At 32.3% G+C, this 17,360-nt stretch overlaps 1 protein-coding gene across 1 annotated transcript; it reads right to left on the reverse strand.

The window, feature by feature from the left end:
• Positions 1 to 6,864: 6,864 nt before the first annotated feature.
• On the reverse strand, positions 6,865 to 16,521 carry LOC134258480 (glycerol kinase-like; the record flags this gene model as incomplete). Its single annotated transcript, XM_062741044.1, has 13 exons — positions 6,865 to 7,323; positions 7,491 to 7,649; positions 7,817 to 7,937; positions 11,573 to 11,657; positions 11,961 to 12,057; positions 12,176 to 12,254; positions 12,421 to 12,501; positions 12,722 to 12,764; positions 13,799 to 13,866; positions 13,972 to 14,074; positions 14,337 to 14,446; positions 15,902 to 16,039; positions 16,435 to 16,521. Coding segments are annotated over 13 exons (1,239 nt in total), but the record flags the coding sequence as incomplete, so codon positions are not given.
• Between the last annotated feature and the right edge of the window lie 839 nt (positions 16,522 to 17,360).

Raw genomic sequence — 17,360 nt, forward strand, 5'->3', positions numbered from 1 at the left:
AAAAATTTATTTAAAGATTTATATATGAGAAGCAAACACTTTCTATGCAGGCGCGTAGCTGCCTATACGCAAGTACGCAAGTGCGTACACATCATTTTCCAAAAAAAAAAAAAAAAAAAAGAAAAGAATAAAAAAGAAAGAGAGAGATTTATTCGGAGAAAAAGAGGCACTATCTGTCTTTCAAGTTATTTTACGTCTTATTGTTTCTATTCAAATTTTGTTCAGAATATCGTTATAATCCAGTCTTTTATAAATTGAATTCCAAAATTCTTGACTAAGAAAATATTGTTGAATCAAAATTTTCAGCTGTTAATCCGCGTAATCCTGATTATCCGTACAAATACATGTATTTGATGAAGGAAAGCGATCCAAGTGACATTCATTTAATTAAAGAAAAAGTTACAAGGGTTTTGGACGACTATACAAGAATATCCGTTGAAGTAATGAATAAATATAGGATCTCCCATGGTTTGTAGTTGGATATGATTTTTATCCAACAAGTTGTGTGATTTTTATCCCCGAGCCTTGGCGAGGGGATAAAAACACAACGAGTTGGATAAAAATTCATATCCAACTACAATAACATGGGAGATTCTTTTTATCCATGTTTAATACTTCACAACTGATTTTTACACTGTTTTAAATAATATATAATTATAGGACTCTGCTATATTTTACTTCCTCACGCTAACGCAAAAACCATTGTGACGTCATAACTGCACTTAAGTGTGGGATATGAAAACGATATCCCATGAGCTATATCCACGGGATAAAGGTGTAAACATGGGATAAATATCGATAAACAAAAAAAGGCAAAATTCAAATTATAGAACAAAGTAAATATAAATATAGATCATTTATGAATATCTTCTTTTACTGATATAACCAGTTTATAGAATTTAAGTACTCTCACATTGTTTAAGCTAACAGAATATAAAGGTTATCAAAAGACCCACGCCCCCGTTTATATTTTGAAATACTTTAACTCCAGTGATAACTTATTAAATTACTTCTTTGTTTAATCTTGTCACACTTGGAAACTTTTTTTCTAATACTAATATATTCGTAAATTAATTTGATTAAATTATCCTTCTCTTCCTGAATTATCCATGGAAGTATAACTTAGCTAGGTGTTTGCTTGAGAAAAGAGATGTAGCGTGATTTCTTTTAAAGGAAAATGACTGAAAAATTTCATAAAATCCAGGAGCTTCCGGGGGCTTCGCCCCTGGTCCCCCAACAGGGCTTCGCCCTGGACCCACTGGGGGCCTCAGGGCGGCCCCCGACCCCGACCATTTTCTGCGTGCACTTCATTTAAATGCTGGCTACGCGCCTGCTATGGCTTTCAACTCGATATTTAGACATTTATTATTATAATCAAATTTTTACTTAATATGTCGACAGATTTTTTTTACTAAGAAGGCCGATGGTGGTTTCAAAATCATTTTTCTGAAAATCTTCTCATATATATCCCACAGTAGAAGTTTGTGTTATTCATAAACTCTTAGGTCAAAGGCCAAATAAATGTAACTTTTTCTTAACATAGTAACCGTTTAATCTCAATACTTTTCTTATGTCATCAAAAATGTGCACAAACTGTTCAGGTTTCATGCGAGAAATAATATTTCTGACTCAGATCCTGCAAATCATCAAAGCTCTGTTCGCGTATAAACGACATTATACTTGTACGGTAATCCGGCAAAGTCACGTTACGAAATTCATTTCTTACAGACTGCAATCGCGATGTGCTGGTCTTCCTTCACACATGTCATCCTGTAAACTGTCCTTTCCGTTCGAAAATCTTCTGTTCCACTTAAACACTAACGAAGGCTTACTTTTCTATTTTTCCCCAACTGTTTAAAGAATTTATGGGTTTCTTTTTGGTGTTTTCCCGATGTCTACACAAAATTTTACCGCTGTTTTCTGCTCTACCTTTTTCGAAAATGTCTTTTTTTTTTAAATGACAGTCCTGTCTTAATGTATTCTAACCTCGATTTCTCAGCGATTTCGAAACTTCGAAAGCTCAAATTTTGCAGAATTGACTTTATAACTTTTGTCAACCTCAAAATGTAAAAACCATCTACATTTCCGCGAAATTTTACAAAATACAAATGAAGTGCAAAATGTGATAAATAATTTTTAATTAAAATTTTGCTGTGCTCCTGGTCACCATCCCAATTCTAATAACGAAGAATTATTGTACACGGAATTTTTAAATATAATGGACATGTTGTTCATTTAATGTGTTTATATAATTTTCTGGACCAGTGTGCTTTAAGGTTTTGGTTATAAAATACAAAAAAGAGCCATGATACGAGACAAGAAAAATCTCAGTCAAAATATAACCGTTCAATAAAATCTTCCCTCGATTCAGATATTACTGAAAATTTTATATGCGCTTTATCCATTTATTGAAAAATAAATATCAAATAAAATTGGAAAATGTCAATTGTAATATCCCACTATATTTTGTTAAAATTAAAAAAAAATATAGCGTACAAGAGAAATAATAAGTTTTTTTGTGATCTTTATCCTTTAATGCTTAAAATCAATCGGAATTGTAAGATGATATGAATGCACATTGACGTCACTGTAAAAAAGTGTCGCATCGACAGGAAGCAGGGCCGCAGCGAAATCGGCCACACAACGCGAGATTTAGGACCACACAGCGAGAAATTCATCCATGGCGACCAATTTTTGCGTACCTACATCAGAGCCGAGTAGAGAGCTGACACACCGAAAAATGGAATCTCCCAAGGGATATCATGGAATAAAAAGGGCATAAAATTAGTGATTCTGTTTATTTTATGATGCTTTTATCAAACTAGACTTAATTGATCATTTAGACAGTTATTGCATGTGGTCATTGAATTGGAAATGGACACAGACTACGGATATTTTTGTCTGTTTTTGAGAACTGGCGGATTGATACATTGTGAAATAATGGCGTTCTGTTCAGTAAAAATATTTATTTTCCTTTGAGTTTCATTTATATGTGGAATATTGAATGTGTGAAAAAATTCTATGACATATAATTTTTTGAGAGGAATAAAAAAGATGGTAAGTTTTAATAGAAGTGGACAATGCCTGGACGTGCAAATACGTATACAGCACACTGATACAGGATATTTATTTATTTATTTTTTTTTTGAAGAATAATATTGTTTTGTTTTACTTGAATTGAAATAGAAATAAATGAATAATCATCAGTTTTATATTTTATTGTTTACTTGTTACATCCTTAAAAACGGTAATCACAATAGTCATTATTATCATCGTTAAATCAATAGAGTTGAAAAAATATCTTTGATAATCAGGAAAAAATTACCAGTGTTCGGTTAGATTTATGAAATATACTCAATTTATTGTGGTCTTGTATCATGATAAGATCTCAATGTAATTCTATAATTCTAAATTTATGGCTTACCCTGAAATATGTAGTAAAAATAAACCAAGAAATAAGATAATCCTGGAACTTAATGGACAATAGAGATGGTATTTATTATGGGTTTCAACCTTTTATCTTTAAGAATTTAGTTTTAAAAAAGGACTGCAAACTAATAAATATATCCTTTTGTCACAAGAAAAGGTGGCCTGAATTAAAAAAAAAGTTATATATATATATTTATATAAATATATACAGGTATAATGAAATCAAGGTCAAGAGTATAAATTTTAATTTCACTCTTTTAAATAATATATAAAACTTATAATATTTATACGTGTTAAATGTGATGTTCGTGAAATACCTGTTTAATACAAAGTAAAGTTTAAAAAAAAAAAAAAAATTAAAGCCAAAAAACAATAACCCAACAACAGTTGATAAATATTTTTAGTAAACTATTGCATAGCTTGTAGGTTTCGAAAGTGTAGCAGAATACTAGACATGTTACTAGGTCATTGCCTTTATACTGTTTGACTATAAAATACCCTATGTACCCGATCAATACATAAGTATCACGTTATGTGACCGTCAACTATGAATATACTCAATGACTTCTCCTCGGCACTTGTTCCCACCTCAGGTGTTTCCAAGGGTCTATCATGTTGCCACTCACAATTCTTTTTTAACCAAGTTTATATGAAAGTCATTACCCTTTATAATTTGTACAATTTACATGGTAGGTAATGGATAAAGTAAATGATAGAATTAATTTTTTCAGGATAGATGATACAAACAAATTTTTTGCTAAAAAAATTGAAAATAACTACTTGAGTCATGTTTATATAAGTGAAATGAACAAGTTATAACACAGCGTAGTTTTTAATTTTTTTTAACTTAAAGTTTCACAATAACGGGATTTGAAGTGCAAAAAATGTGTAAAGATTAATAAGGATGTTTGCAAAAAGGCAGAATTTGAACATCATAGAAGGTTTACAATTTCTCATATTGTAGAAATTTATTATTTGTATCATTTACAACAAAAGTAGGCCAAAAATATATACCAATCCAGGCATCCATATTTTTGTATCATCTGTCCTTAATGTAAACATTAGCATCATTATTTATTTTTTATCCAAATAATAATATATTTTTTAATACAGTTTTTTTTATTTTAAAAAAAGATTTCAATGCCAAAAATAAAATAAAAGAAAAATAAAAGAAAAATATACAACAATAATAAGACTACCAAAAAACAAAAACAAAACAAACAAACAACAACAAAATGAAAAAAAAAAATAAACAAACAAAACCAAAATTTGAACTATTTCCCCCCTAAAACACAAGCCTGTAAATGTACATGTGTATTACAAATAATCATATGACTTTTGTTTTCGTAAAAGTATTATGTTCTTTACTATATCTGTGATGTAGAAATATGAGCATCTATTTATTTCTGTTGTGCGTCTCCCTTGGAATGTTTATACTTGTTTTCTAATGAAATAACTTCGCGGCTCACACTCGCGTTTAATTGTGTATCCATTTTTAAGGATGACATATGTTTTTCTCCATATAGTAATATTTCTTGTAAGGTCAGTGATGTAAAGGCAATTGTTTGTACATTTAAAAATTTGTGTATTTTACAAGTTCAGAGAGAAAATTTTAAGTTAATTTGCTTCTTGCTTAAAAAGCGATGAAACATTTTAACTGTCCTTAAAGGGGCATTGGCAGTTTCAGCCAAAAAAAATTCATTCCATTTTTTATGTTTACAAATACTTAACTAAGGTATTTCTAATGATCATCAAAATTTCGAATTTCAGTTGGCAAGAAACAAGACAGATTTAGAGCTCCTAACCTTTGTTATGTAAACAAGGCCCGTGCCATGTTTTTGTTTACAAAGGTTGAAGATGCTAATATGTGTTCGTTCAAAGCAGATTAGTTAATTCTAATGACAATTAGACAGATTCTAGTGATTTGCTGAATTTCATATTGTTATAAATATGATATTTCTATATGTAAACAAAAACAAGGCACGAGCCTTGTTTACATTATGAAGAATTCTAAGTTCTGTATCTCCTTAGTAAATTTACAAATGATGTTCAAATCCTTGCTGATCATTAGAATTGCCTTTGTTAGGAATTGTAAACATAAAAATTGGTAAGAAAAATTTCAGTTGAAACTGTGTCCATGCCCCTTTAAAAACATTTCAAAATTTCATTTAATAAAGTGATTGAAGATGTGTGGCATAAAAATGTTATGGCTAAGAAGAAAAAGAAAGGACATATTTGGACAATCTCTAACCTTTTTTCTTTTCTACAATTATTTTAATTTAAATGTTTTAAATCGAGACAATTTTTCTCCCGCTTTCGCGAAAGGGAGGGGACTTTAATCTCATTCGTCTGTCCGTCTATTAGCCTGTCAGTCCGTGACAAAAACTTTAGACTGGTCATATCTTCTGAAGGAGAAGATAAAGGGCTTTCATATTATACATGTATATTACCTGTGACAAGACCTTTCTAAATAGAGTATGATTTTTGACATGTGACCTTGAAGTTTCACCTACTTTAAAAGAATTAAACATTACTTTGAATTTACCATAACTTTTTGAGATATTAGCTGTGACTATACCTTTCTAAATATACTATGATTTTATGACCTCTTGACCACTTTTCAAAAGCATTAACTTTGGCCATAACTTTTGAATGAGGACTTTCATATTAAATATGTATATTACCTCTACCAAGACCTTTCTGAATGCACTTTATTTTTTTGACCCCATTACACATGTACCTTGAAATTGAAGTTTGACATACTTTTCCAAAAAAATTTAACCTTGCTCATGACTTTTGAATGAGATGGAGCTTTCAAATTAAACCTATGTGTTGCTTGTGGCAAGACCTTTTAAATACACTGATTTTTGTTCTTGTGACTTGTCCTTGAAGTTTGACTTAATAAACAATAAAAGGTGTTCATAAGTTAGTGCATTGTTGTCCTGGCCAAAGCTGTAAAATTTTGAGACTATATCTGATTCAGTAAACATAAAGTAGGTTATAACTACCAACAGGGTAATCATAACATCAAATGTTTTATTTTACACCAGATTTTTGAAATCAATATGACATCAACTTATTTGTAGGTATTCTACCTCGATTAAAAAAGGTTGTACCCAGAGCATGTCTTTAGAATATTATAACTTGGGATACATAAAAATCATACACATGCGAAAACGGAAAATTACATACATGGTAAATACATGTACTGCATAAATAAGAAAAACTGAAGTCATGTGTTTGCCATTCAGTTCAGTTGTTGATTAATACATTTATTCGATAACCGTAACAGTATAGGCACATTCAATCTAAATAAACATGGTATATAAAAAAATTCATAATCTTTTTTTTTTTTAGGTTTGTGGCATTTTTGGAATGTTTAAGAAGCCACGACTCCTATTGAATTATGTTTTTGTGCTTTAGGTTTGTTGTATCTTTAACTATTTTGTATGTTTTTTTCTTTGCATAAAACTTCGTAATTCATTTGTTAAATAAAGGAACAATTCCAATTCCTTAACATTTAGTTGTGTTTTCATATGTCAATCTGAGCATTACCCTAGCAGATATCCATAAAATCCTTTCTACAACTCTACATTTTACCGACACGTCATTCTATGAATATTCATTTTAATTTTAAAAATCACTTTCTATTATTGTTGTATTTTTTCACGCAATTATCAAATATGTTGCTCCTGACAGCTGTCTCATTTAAACCATTTAGAATGAATATAGAACTTCCCAGATTAGGGTTGTACAAAGAACCCTTTATTTTTGAACTGCGCATGTTTTGCTAGGTCAAGCTAAACACACTGGATTAATTCTGCAATTAGTCTGACACCCAATGTTTTGCCTTTTCAATCGCCTTTGTCCAGCGCTTAGAAAGTCTTGTGCGTTCTGAAAAGGGAAAAGTTTATAAAAGATGTGAAACACAACCAAATCATGTTAACACTGTTATTCATTAAGTGCTGTTGCAAACGTCTTCTCGGAAGACTTTTTGAATTAATTCATAACTCATTAGAAGCTTTTTAAAAAAACAAATAATATAAACTGTATACATTTACCATCATCAGCCATCGACGGCAAAAATGTAGTTTCGTGAATTGGAAAAGAAACATCAAGTTTCATTCTATCAGGAGACGGATGAAAAATGTCAATTTCTTCGGCGGCCCCTGCCATTAAAGCAGCCCCGAATGCCGTCGCCTCAACCATAGAAGTCCGTACTATGTGAAACACACAATCTAATGTTAATTTTTCTTAATTTTCTCATTAGCCACACTCAAGACGAGCAAGAATTGATATGAATTTAATTAAAAAGATTCAAGTGTTTTAGTCGACTTAATTACGTTTAAACTTAAGTTTCTAGAGACTGGCTTGAATTCTCTCTTACCCACAGCTTCGTTGATAAAGTTGGCTTGAATTTGCATCAGAAGATTGTTTACAGTCACACCACCATCTACTTTTAACTCAGGAATCCGTGAACCTGTATCTACCTCCACACCGTCCAGAATCTGTTAATTTATATTTAGATTCTGGTTTATTGTGAAATACATTTACAAATATGTATGACCGGTGTGTAAAAATTAAATTAAACTAGTGCTAATTGTAACGGGGACCGTTACAGATGTTCCCCAAACGCTCCCCAACTCCCTTTTGGTGCTATATTCCCTGTTATCTCTATTAAATAAGAAATACTTTATGGAATTTAGACTTAATCAAGGTCTTCCAAGAAAAATACAAAATATATTAAAAAAATAGGCATTGCACGCGTGTTCATGTGCGTAACGACCATATTATCTTGTCTACACTATCGAAAATTTTAATAATATCAAAGCATTTAATCCAAAAGTATTAAAAAATGCACTCATTCGAGTGTATTTTTTAGTTTACTCATTTCACGTGCACGCACGTGCATAATGACTACACCTTCTTGTAGGAGTCCCTTATATTTATCCAAGTTCTAAATCTCATCCTGTTTGGTTGAAAAACAAGAGAGTTATAGCCATTTGAAGTTTCAGCCAATCAGATTGCAGCACACGTGCATGCGCGTGATTTCATGAATATTTTCTATATCATATTTTAGGATATCGTAATGCATGACTATGTTTTAAATTTCAAAGCATTTCGTCAAAAAACAAAGGAGATATAGCCATTTAAAGTTTTAGCCAATCAGATTACAGCACGTGCGCATGCTTTTATTAAAATTTTAATATATCATGCTGTAGATCTTCATAATGTAGGACCATGTTCAAAATTTCAAAAGATTATGACAAGAAACAAGAAAGATATTGAGAATTTAGTTTCAGCCAATCAGAGAGAAGCGCACGTGCATGCGCGTGAGATCTTGCTATTTTGACCATGCCATCTTGTCTATACTACTAATGTATCCTTATATTATGAGTTTCAAAGCATTTTATCAAAAAATAGAAAAGTTCCGACTATATCTATTATATTGGTTATTTCAAGTGTTGCACGTGCGCGCTCTTGCAAGCACGTGCGCGCAAAATGACCTTGATTCCGCAAATCTGCATAACATGTCTACTTACCCTAAAAAGGTTTTACCTACATCGGATGAACAGTTTACAAGATCATTCCCGGACAAAAAAGTACCCAGGAAGAAGAAGAAGAAAAATAATAATAATAATAACTAGTGCTAATTGTAACGGGGACCGTTACAGATGTTCCCCAAACGCTCCCCAGCTCCCTTTTGGTGCCATATTACCTGGAAGCTTCAATAAATAAAACAAACTCGATGCATTTGAAACTTAAAAACGTTTACCCAGAAGTGTACAAAGTTCATTCAAATTTTAGCATTGTACGCGTGCGCATGTGAATGCATGTGCGTAATGACCATATCATCTTGTCTACACAATCTATATATTTTAATATACTTAATATTAAAGTATTTAATCCAAAAGTATTAAAAAGATACGCTCATTCAAGTGTTTTTTTGATTTTGCTCATTTCACGTGCACGCACGTGCAGACATGAGCATGGTGACCATACCTTTTTGTTACATCTATCTATGTTCTAAATCCCACCCCGTTTGGTTGAAAACCAAGGGAGTTATAGCTGTTTAAAGTTTCAGCCAATCAGAATGCAGCGCACGTACATGCACGTGTATGCATGTGCATGGTGACCATATTTTCTTGTAGTAGTCCAGTATATCTATCTATGTTCCAAATACCATCCTGTTTGGTTGAAAATCAAGGGAGTTATAGCTATTTAAAGTTTAAGCCAATCAGATTGCCGCGCACGTGCATGCACGTGTTTTCATGATAATTGCTATATAGATCATGTTGTAGGATATCCTAATGCATGGCTATTTTCAAAATTTCAAAAGATTTCGTCAAAAAACGAGAAAGATATTGAGACTTTAGTTTTAGCCAATCAGAGCAAAGCGCACGTGCATGCGCGTGAGATTTTGCTATTTTGACCATGTCATATTGTCTATGCTACTAATATATCCTTATATTATAAGTTTCAAAGCATTTCATCAAAAATTTAAAAAGTTACGCCTATATCAAGTAAATCAGTCATTCCACATGTTGCACGTGCACGCTCTTGCAAGCACGTGCGCGCAAAATGACCTTCATTCCGCAAATCTACATAACATGTCTACTGACCCGAAAAACATTTCACCTTAGTCAGATGTATAGTTTACGAGATCATTCCCGGACAAAAAAGTACCCAGGAAGAAGAAGAAAAATAATAATAACTAGTGCTAATTGTAACGGGAACCGTTACAGATGTTCCCCAAACGCTCCCCAACTCAATTTTGGTGCCATATTCCATGTAAGCCTTATGAAATAAGACAACATCTGTGCATTTTTGCCTTTAACAACGTTTTCGCAGAGGGATACCAATTATATTCAATTTTTAACATTGCAGGCGTGCGCGTGCGCAATGATCATATCATCTTGTCTACAATTTTCTATAAATTTAAATATACTATATCTTAAACCATTTAGTCCAACATTATTAAAAATCACTCATTAAAGTGTATTTTTAATTTCACTCTTTCCAAATGCACGCACGTGCGTGCACGTGCATGATGACCATACCTTCTTGTAGGACGCCCTTATATCTATCTATATTCTAAATCCCATTCTGTTTGGTTGAAAACCAAGGGAATTATAGGCATTTCAAGTTTCAGCCAATCAGATTGCAGCACACGTGCATGCGCGTGATTTCATGATTTTTTACTAAATCATATTGTAGAATATTCCAATGCATGAATATGTTTTAAATTTCAAAGCATTTCGTCGAAAAAGAAAGGAGATATAGCCATTTAAAGTTTCAGCCAATCAGGTTGCAGCACACGTCCATGCACGTGATTTCTTGAAATATTTTGTATATCATATTGCAGGATATCCTAATGCAAGACTATGTTTTAAATTCCAAAGAATTTCGTCAAAAAACAAAGGAGATATAGCCATTTAAAGTTTCAGCCAATCAGATTGCAGCGCACGAGCATGCGCGTGATTTCATGAAATTTTTTCCATACTATGTTGTAGGATGTCCTAATTCATGACAACATTTAAAATTTCAAAACATTTCGTCAAAAAACAAAAGAGAAATTGAGATTTTTGTCTCAGCCAATCAGAGCAAGGCGCACGTGCATGCGCGTGAGTTCGTGCTAATTTGACAGTGTCATATTATTAACACTATTAATATATCCTTATGTAATGAGTTTCAAAGCATTACATCAAAAAATGTAAAAGTTATGGCCATATTAAGTATATCAGTCATTTCACTCACTTCACGCGCACGCACGTGCATGCGAATGCGCGCAAAATGACCTTCGTTCCGCACACCTACACTACACACCTATTAACCCTAAAAAGGTTTTAGCTCAGTTGGATGAACAGTTTCTGAGAACACTCGCGGACAAAAAAGTACCGGAGAACAAAGAAGAAAAAAAAGAATAATAATAATAAGAAACCGAGTAAAAACAATATGTTCCCAAACTCCGTTTGGGGAACATAATAATAATAATAAGAAACAGAGTAAAAACAATATGTTCCCCAACTTCGTTTGGGGAACATAATAATAAGAAACAGAGTAAAAACAATATGTTCCCCAACTTCGTTTGGGGAACATAATTATGAATTGTTGGCTCTCATAAAATATATGTTCAACTCACATCTTTCACCATGAAGGCCACAGATTCCAGAGCCGCTCTACAGATGTGTTCTTTCTGAGTGTACCCCGTCATTCCCACTATTGTTCTACAAGGTAAAGGTTTTTTTTAATAACATTTAGAAAAAAATGAGCTAACAGTTAGTCTAATTTAATAATTTGTAAGACTTTTTTTATATTTAAATTTTTTTTTATGTTCAAATATTATTTAATCAACCTTGCTGCATTTGTCTTAAAAATCTTTTCTAATTACATACTAAATGAACTCTAGTCTACAAGATCCATATTGTTTATAATGTAAATATCATTTATAAAGAATTGTTAGTTTTAAAAAAAAAAATATTTCTTATATTTATTGAACCATGCAGTCTTCCAAAGTTATGTTCGGTTACCCTCTGGCGTCATCCTCCCAGTAGGGACAAAGAAGACCCCCAAATGCGGGAACAAAAAAGCAGTCATGTGACGAATCTACAGAAGCTGCTAAGGTTTCTGAAGATGAAAGAATGGAATGTTTACGATAAAACTACATTTAGAAAATCGATCGAATACTCAAGCTACATCAAGTTAAACAATTTCAATTTCTCTGTCTTATATTTTGTGTTTGTACCAATTTCTTGGGCAGATTTGACGATTTGTAGATTGTCTCTTAACCATCGCATCAATTGTCCACATCCTTCAATGGCTCCCTACAATGAGAGACATGTCCATGTACAAAACACTTTTTATCTAAATTGTGTCAGAGGAATTGTCGCCACTTATCAAAATAGCCCCAATACCGAGAAAAACGTTTACTTTGTTTACGAGCAGGTTACATTGGCACAATGCTGTAATATTCTTTTGTTGTGTACTTACCCAAAGAGTAAAGAGTATTGGAGCTGACTTTCCAAGTTGAAAGAGGGGAGAAGTCATCATTCCACAGCTAGAATACACAGCCTACAATCATTTTACGTCATATAAATTGAAAATCATTTTCAGTAAACAAAACCTTGTGTTTGATACTCAAGTTATACTGTAATCATACTATTTCATTTTCTAGCATTCACACCATTTACAAAGAATAAATAGAGAAATTCCACCGGTATGTTGGTGAAGTTTCAGAATGATTGAAATTTCGGTCCTAACAGTACTACTAACACTAACTCCTAATACTTACCTTAGTACCTGTGTTTATATTTAAGCACCCTGCCGTTCCATATCTAAAATCGAAGAAAAATGTGACAGAATTATTGTCAATAAAATTTCAAGTTTTGTGTTTTGCATAATCTTGTGAAAGAAAAATAAATTATAAGCTTAAACATCATAGTGGTTATTTCAGGAAGGAAAAATAAATGTCGAGATCAAAAATTTCGATCTAATACACGTCCAGCATTTTAGTCGTTAAGATTGTATAATATAAAAGTTTACCATATGTTCTCGATATCTTTACAAAGGAAAGAGTTTGAGTTGTCAGAAAAGAGACTAAAATATGAATCACTGAACTTTGCAGAGTTTGTTTGTTTGAGCAGATTTGCTGCAAAATTGGTTTATAATGTACATTTGAAAGCATTTCTATTCTTTTAAGTTTTTATGAAGAATAGCAGAATCAATTGTCTGATTTTTTTCATTACCAAGATCAATACAGTTCCACTCTACCTTATTGTCTACCATATTTGAATGAATAATTGAATGTTCATCGGAAGATAGAGTTTGCTGTACAAGAAGTTAGTCACTCGCAACAAAAATCAAGAAAAACAAAAATAAAAATAAAATTTATTCAAATTTTAAAAGTTAGATCTAGGGCATAATTTATGGTAATACAAAAAGATATGACCTTGGTTTAAGACGGTCATTTGCAAATATAGCATTTCATGAAATATATGAAGAAAACAAACAGAAATGAAAGTTCATAATATAAAGCAGGAGGAGAGCAATCACAGACATCCATCAGAGGTGGGATCAGGTGCCATGGAGGAGTGAGCATCCCCTGTTCTATATTATAAAATATTTAACAATCGAGTATTCAATAGTTTAATCCAAGGATAATTTTGAACATCTCATATCGTAACAAATTCGTCCTCTAGAATGCGATTTTGTGTTCTTTTTTATAAAGTGTTATTAAGTTATACCCTCGCCTGTTGTCGTTAACAAACACACAAGTGTCTCCATCGGTTTATAGGTGGTTTAAATAAAAAAACGTAATCATTAAATATATACATGTATATTAGTTTAATGCAATAGTCAAATTACTCACGTGCATTTAGATTGACCTTTATTAAAACACAACTGTCCAACAGTTCCCGCCATTTGATCCCCGATCATCTTCAAACAGATAGTTAGATTAAAGTTAAAGAAATATATTTTTTGCGTTGTTATCATTTAAATTTGTACGCATCTTAATAGTACAATGTTCATGTTGTAAATTACCCCAGAAATCGGAATTCCCGCTAGTGGTCCCTGTTTTATATAACCGTAAATTTCGGACGTACTCCTAATTTCAGCAAATACATCGTGCGGAATTCCAAAATATCTGATAAAACATAATCATCAATAATTTCTTTGCGTTAAAAACGCCTTTTTAACACAAATATCGATCAAATCATTAAATGACACACTTTCAGAAGCAAAAAACTAAAACAAAAAATGTGTTATGTAGTTTAAACGAATATTATTGTTCAGAAATATGACTGACACATAACTTTACATAATATTTGGAATATTTATATACTTATTGTTTAACTTTTAAGTTAAAAACTTGCAAGGATACTTAGATAACTGGAAAATATTCTAACCGGCAGATTTCTGGATCCCAGTTACACGTCTCCAAATTACACAACCCTGTAATTTGTCCATTGGAAATGTCTGTTAAATACACTCCCCCATTCAAACCCCCAGTCAGATTCTAAAAATTATTGTTTTGTATGATATATCATCTAGAATTCGTTTTAAACAAGATTTTGAACTTTAATTGTTTCTTTTTTGCAAACTGACAGAGCTAGACTGACCATTTTCAGATGGTTTTTCAGTAATTATTTTCCGTTTACTAATAAAAACTAGAAAACTGACCAGTCAGCAAGGGCCCCGCCATGGGGTAGAATTAATAGGGTGCAGCTTACGGAATGATTGAAAAATGTACGAAGAATAAGCAACAGCAACTGTATTCTTAAAATTTCAAGATAATTCCTGAATATTCAAAAACCTGAAAATAATATCCTTGTATTTACATTAGGCAGTAAAGAACAACTTAAAATTGAATGTATATTTAAACAATTATGAAGCTTATGTTATATAAAATGCCAGCCTTCAATGAATGCAAATATCATGAAGGCTTCAAACAAACAGCAGTTGCAGACCAAGGTTTTCATTAATCTTAAAGTGACAGAAAAAGAAAAGCCTACTAAATTTTCTGCAGCAGGCTAGACAATTAATCCCAAGGGATTAATTGTACCTCTCTCATCATTTTCTTCTTAAGTTACAATAAGAACTTTTTCAGTATTAATGATAGAATGGGGTTTTTATACAACTATCCTAAAAATTAATAATATTCTTGAATTAACATAAAGTGAAAAAAGTAAATCAAAAAATCTTCTTTAATCTATTTCTTGTTATTAGAATTCAATGAAATCATAACTTAATTAAACAAAAATAAATTATAAAAATATATATTTAAATCCACATTTCAGAGTGTTCATAGCATTCCAAATTGACTTAACTTCAAAACAAACTTCATTTGCAGACAGAGGTGGTAATTCATCTCAATTTGACAGATAAAGATAATGCTCTGGATTTTCTTCAGGAGGAAAGCTAATTAATCCCAAGGGACTCATAGCAGCATTCAGTTTACAATGGGAACATCTTCAGCAGTTATCTCTCTTTGCCAATGCTTTCGTATATAAAGTTAAGGAATCTACCCCACCACCCAGCTCCAAACCAGGGGACATAGAAAACCAAACTTAGCATCAAAATATGTATTTCTGCCTACTGAACTAACATACCAAATTTGTACTTGATTGGGCAACCATAAAAATAGTTGCCCATTCATTCTTATGCATAGTTAAGGAATCTACCCCACCACCCCAGCTCCAAACCACAAGACATAGAGAACCAAACTAGCATCAAAATATGTATTTCTGCCTACTGAACTACCATACCAAATTTGAACTTGATTGGGCAACCATAAAAAAAGTTATTAGAAAAAAACAGAAAATTTGTGGACGGAAGAGTGACAGACGGACAGACAGACAGACAGACAGACAGACAGACGGACAGACGGACGGACAGAGTGATTACTATAGGGCACCCGCAAATCCTTGCGGGGCCCTAAAAATCTCTTTTAAAATGCTAAACTTTGACATACCCATAAAACCCACGTGTTGACCGTTCCAAACATACAGGTTCCTTCATCAATGGCTTCTTTGACACCAGGAACATTCTTAATTATCCAAGGAATTTTTGTGTATAAAAACAAGGAACTCAGAGGCAGTCCTGTAGTTTTCTGTTGGAAAAAAATTCTTAATTTTTTTTTTCAAAAGTGAGGAGGGGATAGTTATTTGATTCTGATCGATGTCTTCCATTTGTTTAACTTTCTTACACGTATGCCACATATATAGTACGGTAATTTTCATATGAATTTTATATAAAATGGTAAAAAGGAATGGTTTCGAACAATTATTAACTGATGCACGTACACGTACCAATAACCATATAATACGAGGAGAGTAGCGTTTCAGAAACCCTTGGCTAGCAAAGATGGTATTTAACACTCTTTGGTTTTTAGAATAAAAATATCACAACAGACACCAGTGGTTCCTGATCGAATGATTTGAAGATTTAATTTACTTAACCATGAGAGCTAATTTATCTTATAAAATCATATAATAAAGTCCTTACTCTAAAATGATCTTTATTTCTCCCAGGAAGTTTATCCAGTTCTTTTTCATTGTCTTCACGAGTACGAATGTCGCACCATTCTAAGAGAGAATAAAGAAAGAAACAAAGTTAACAGTTGTTTACTCAACCATATCATCAGAGGTGGGATCAGATGCCATGGAGAAATGAGCATACCCTGCCGACCAGTCACACTCGCCATGTGCCCCTTGTCAATCCAATAAATTCAATCAATGATTGGATTGGTTGATTTAGTGAAGGAAGGCAGATGGTTAAAAATGATACTTGTTATGTTGCCCAGTGAAAGCAGATTTAAAAAAAAGATGTGTTTTTAATTAAGCAATTAATTAATGATTCAGTGTGTGATCGGGAAGTAACGGAAAATACATCGACATTTAGTGTGTAAATAATAGCCTAACAATATACTAAGTTTTTCATTCTTAGTCAGCATTTGACTTAATGATAAATTGAATTTGCTGACAATTAATGCCATTGTATCGACTATAGAACTTACAGATGATAACTTTAAACGAGACTGCTGATACTCTTGTTTCAGCAACTTGTTTGTAAAAATATTAGTATATAACGCCAAAGTATCATAATATTATAAAGTATCAACATGTTTTGTCAAAATACCAGAATCGAAAGAAAACGCATCAGTAAAAAAAAAGAAAGAAATATCATCACAACATGAATGTCAACATAACGGAGTTACGGAGTCCAAAACGCCTACGTGGATGTATCTGTATGTTAAGCATCATTTTCCTTTTATCTTTTTTGCTAATTTTGATAAGCAGTTTCTCCTTCTTTCTTCATTACTAATTACATGTATTACATTCAGTACATGAGTGTAACACAGTAAAATACGCCCACTGCCATGTGGAATGCGTTTAATTCATGAGCTTACTTTATGACAAGCCCATATACTT

Source organism: Saccostrea cucullata, unplaced genomic scaffold (assembly GCF_032062105.1).
Source record: "Saccostrea cucullata isolate Sc308-1 unplaced genomic scaffold, CSIRO_AGI_Scuc_v1 ctg13355, whole genome shotgun sequence".
Lineage (NCBI taxonomy): Eukaryota > Metazoa > Mollusca > Bivalvia > Ostreida > Ostreidae > Saccostrea > Saccostrea cuccullata.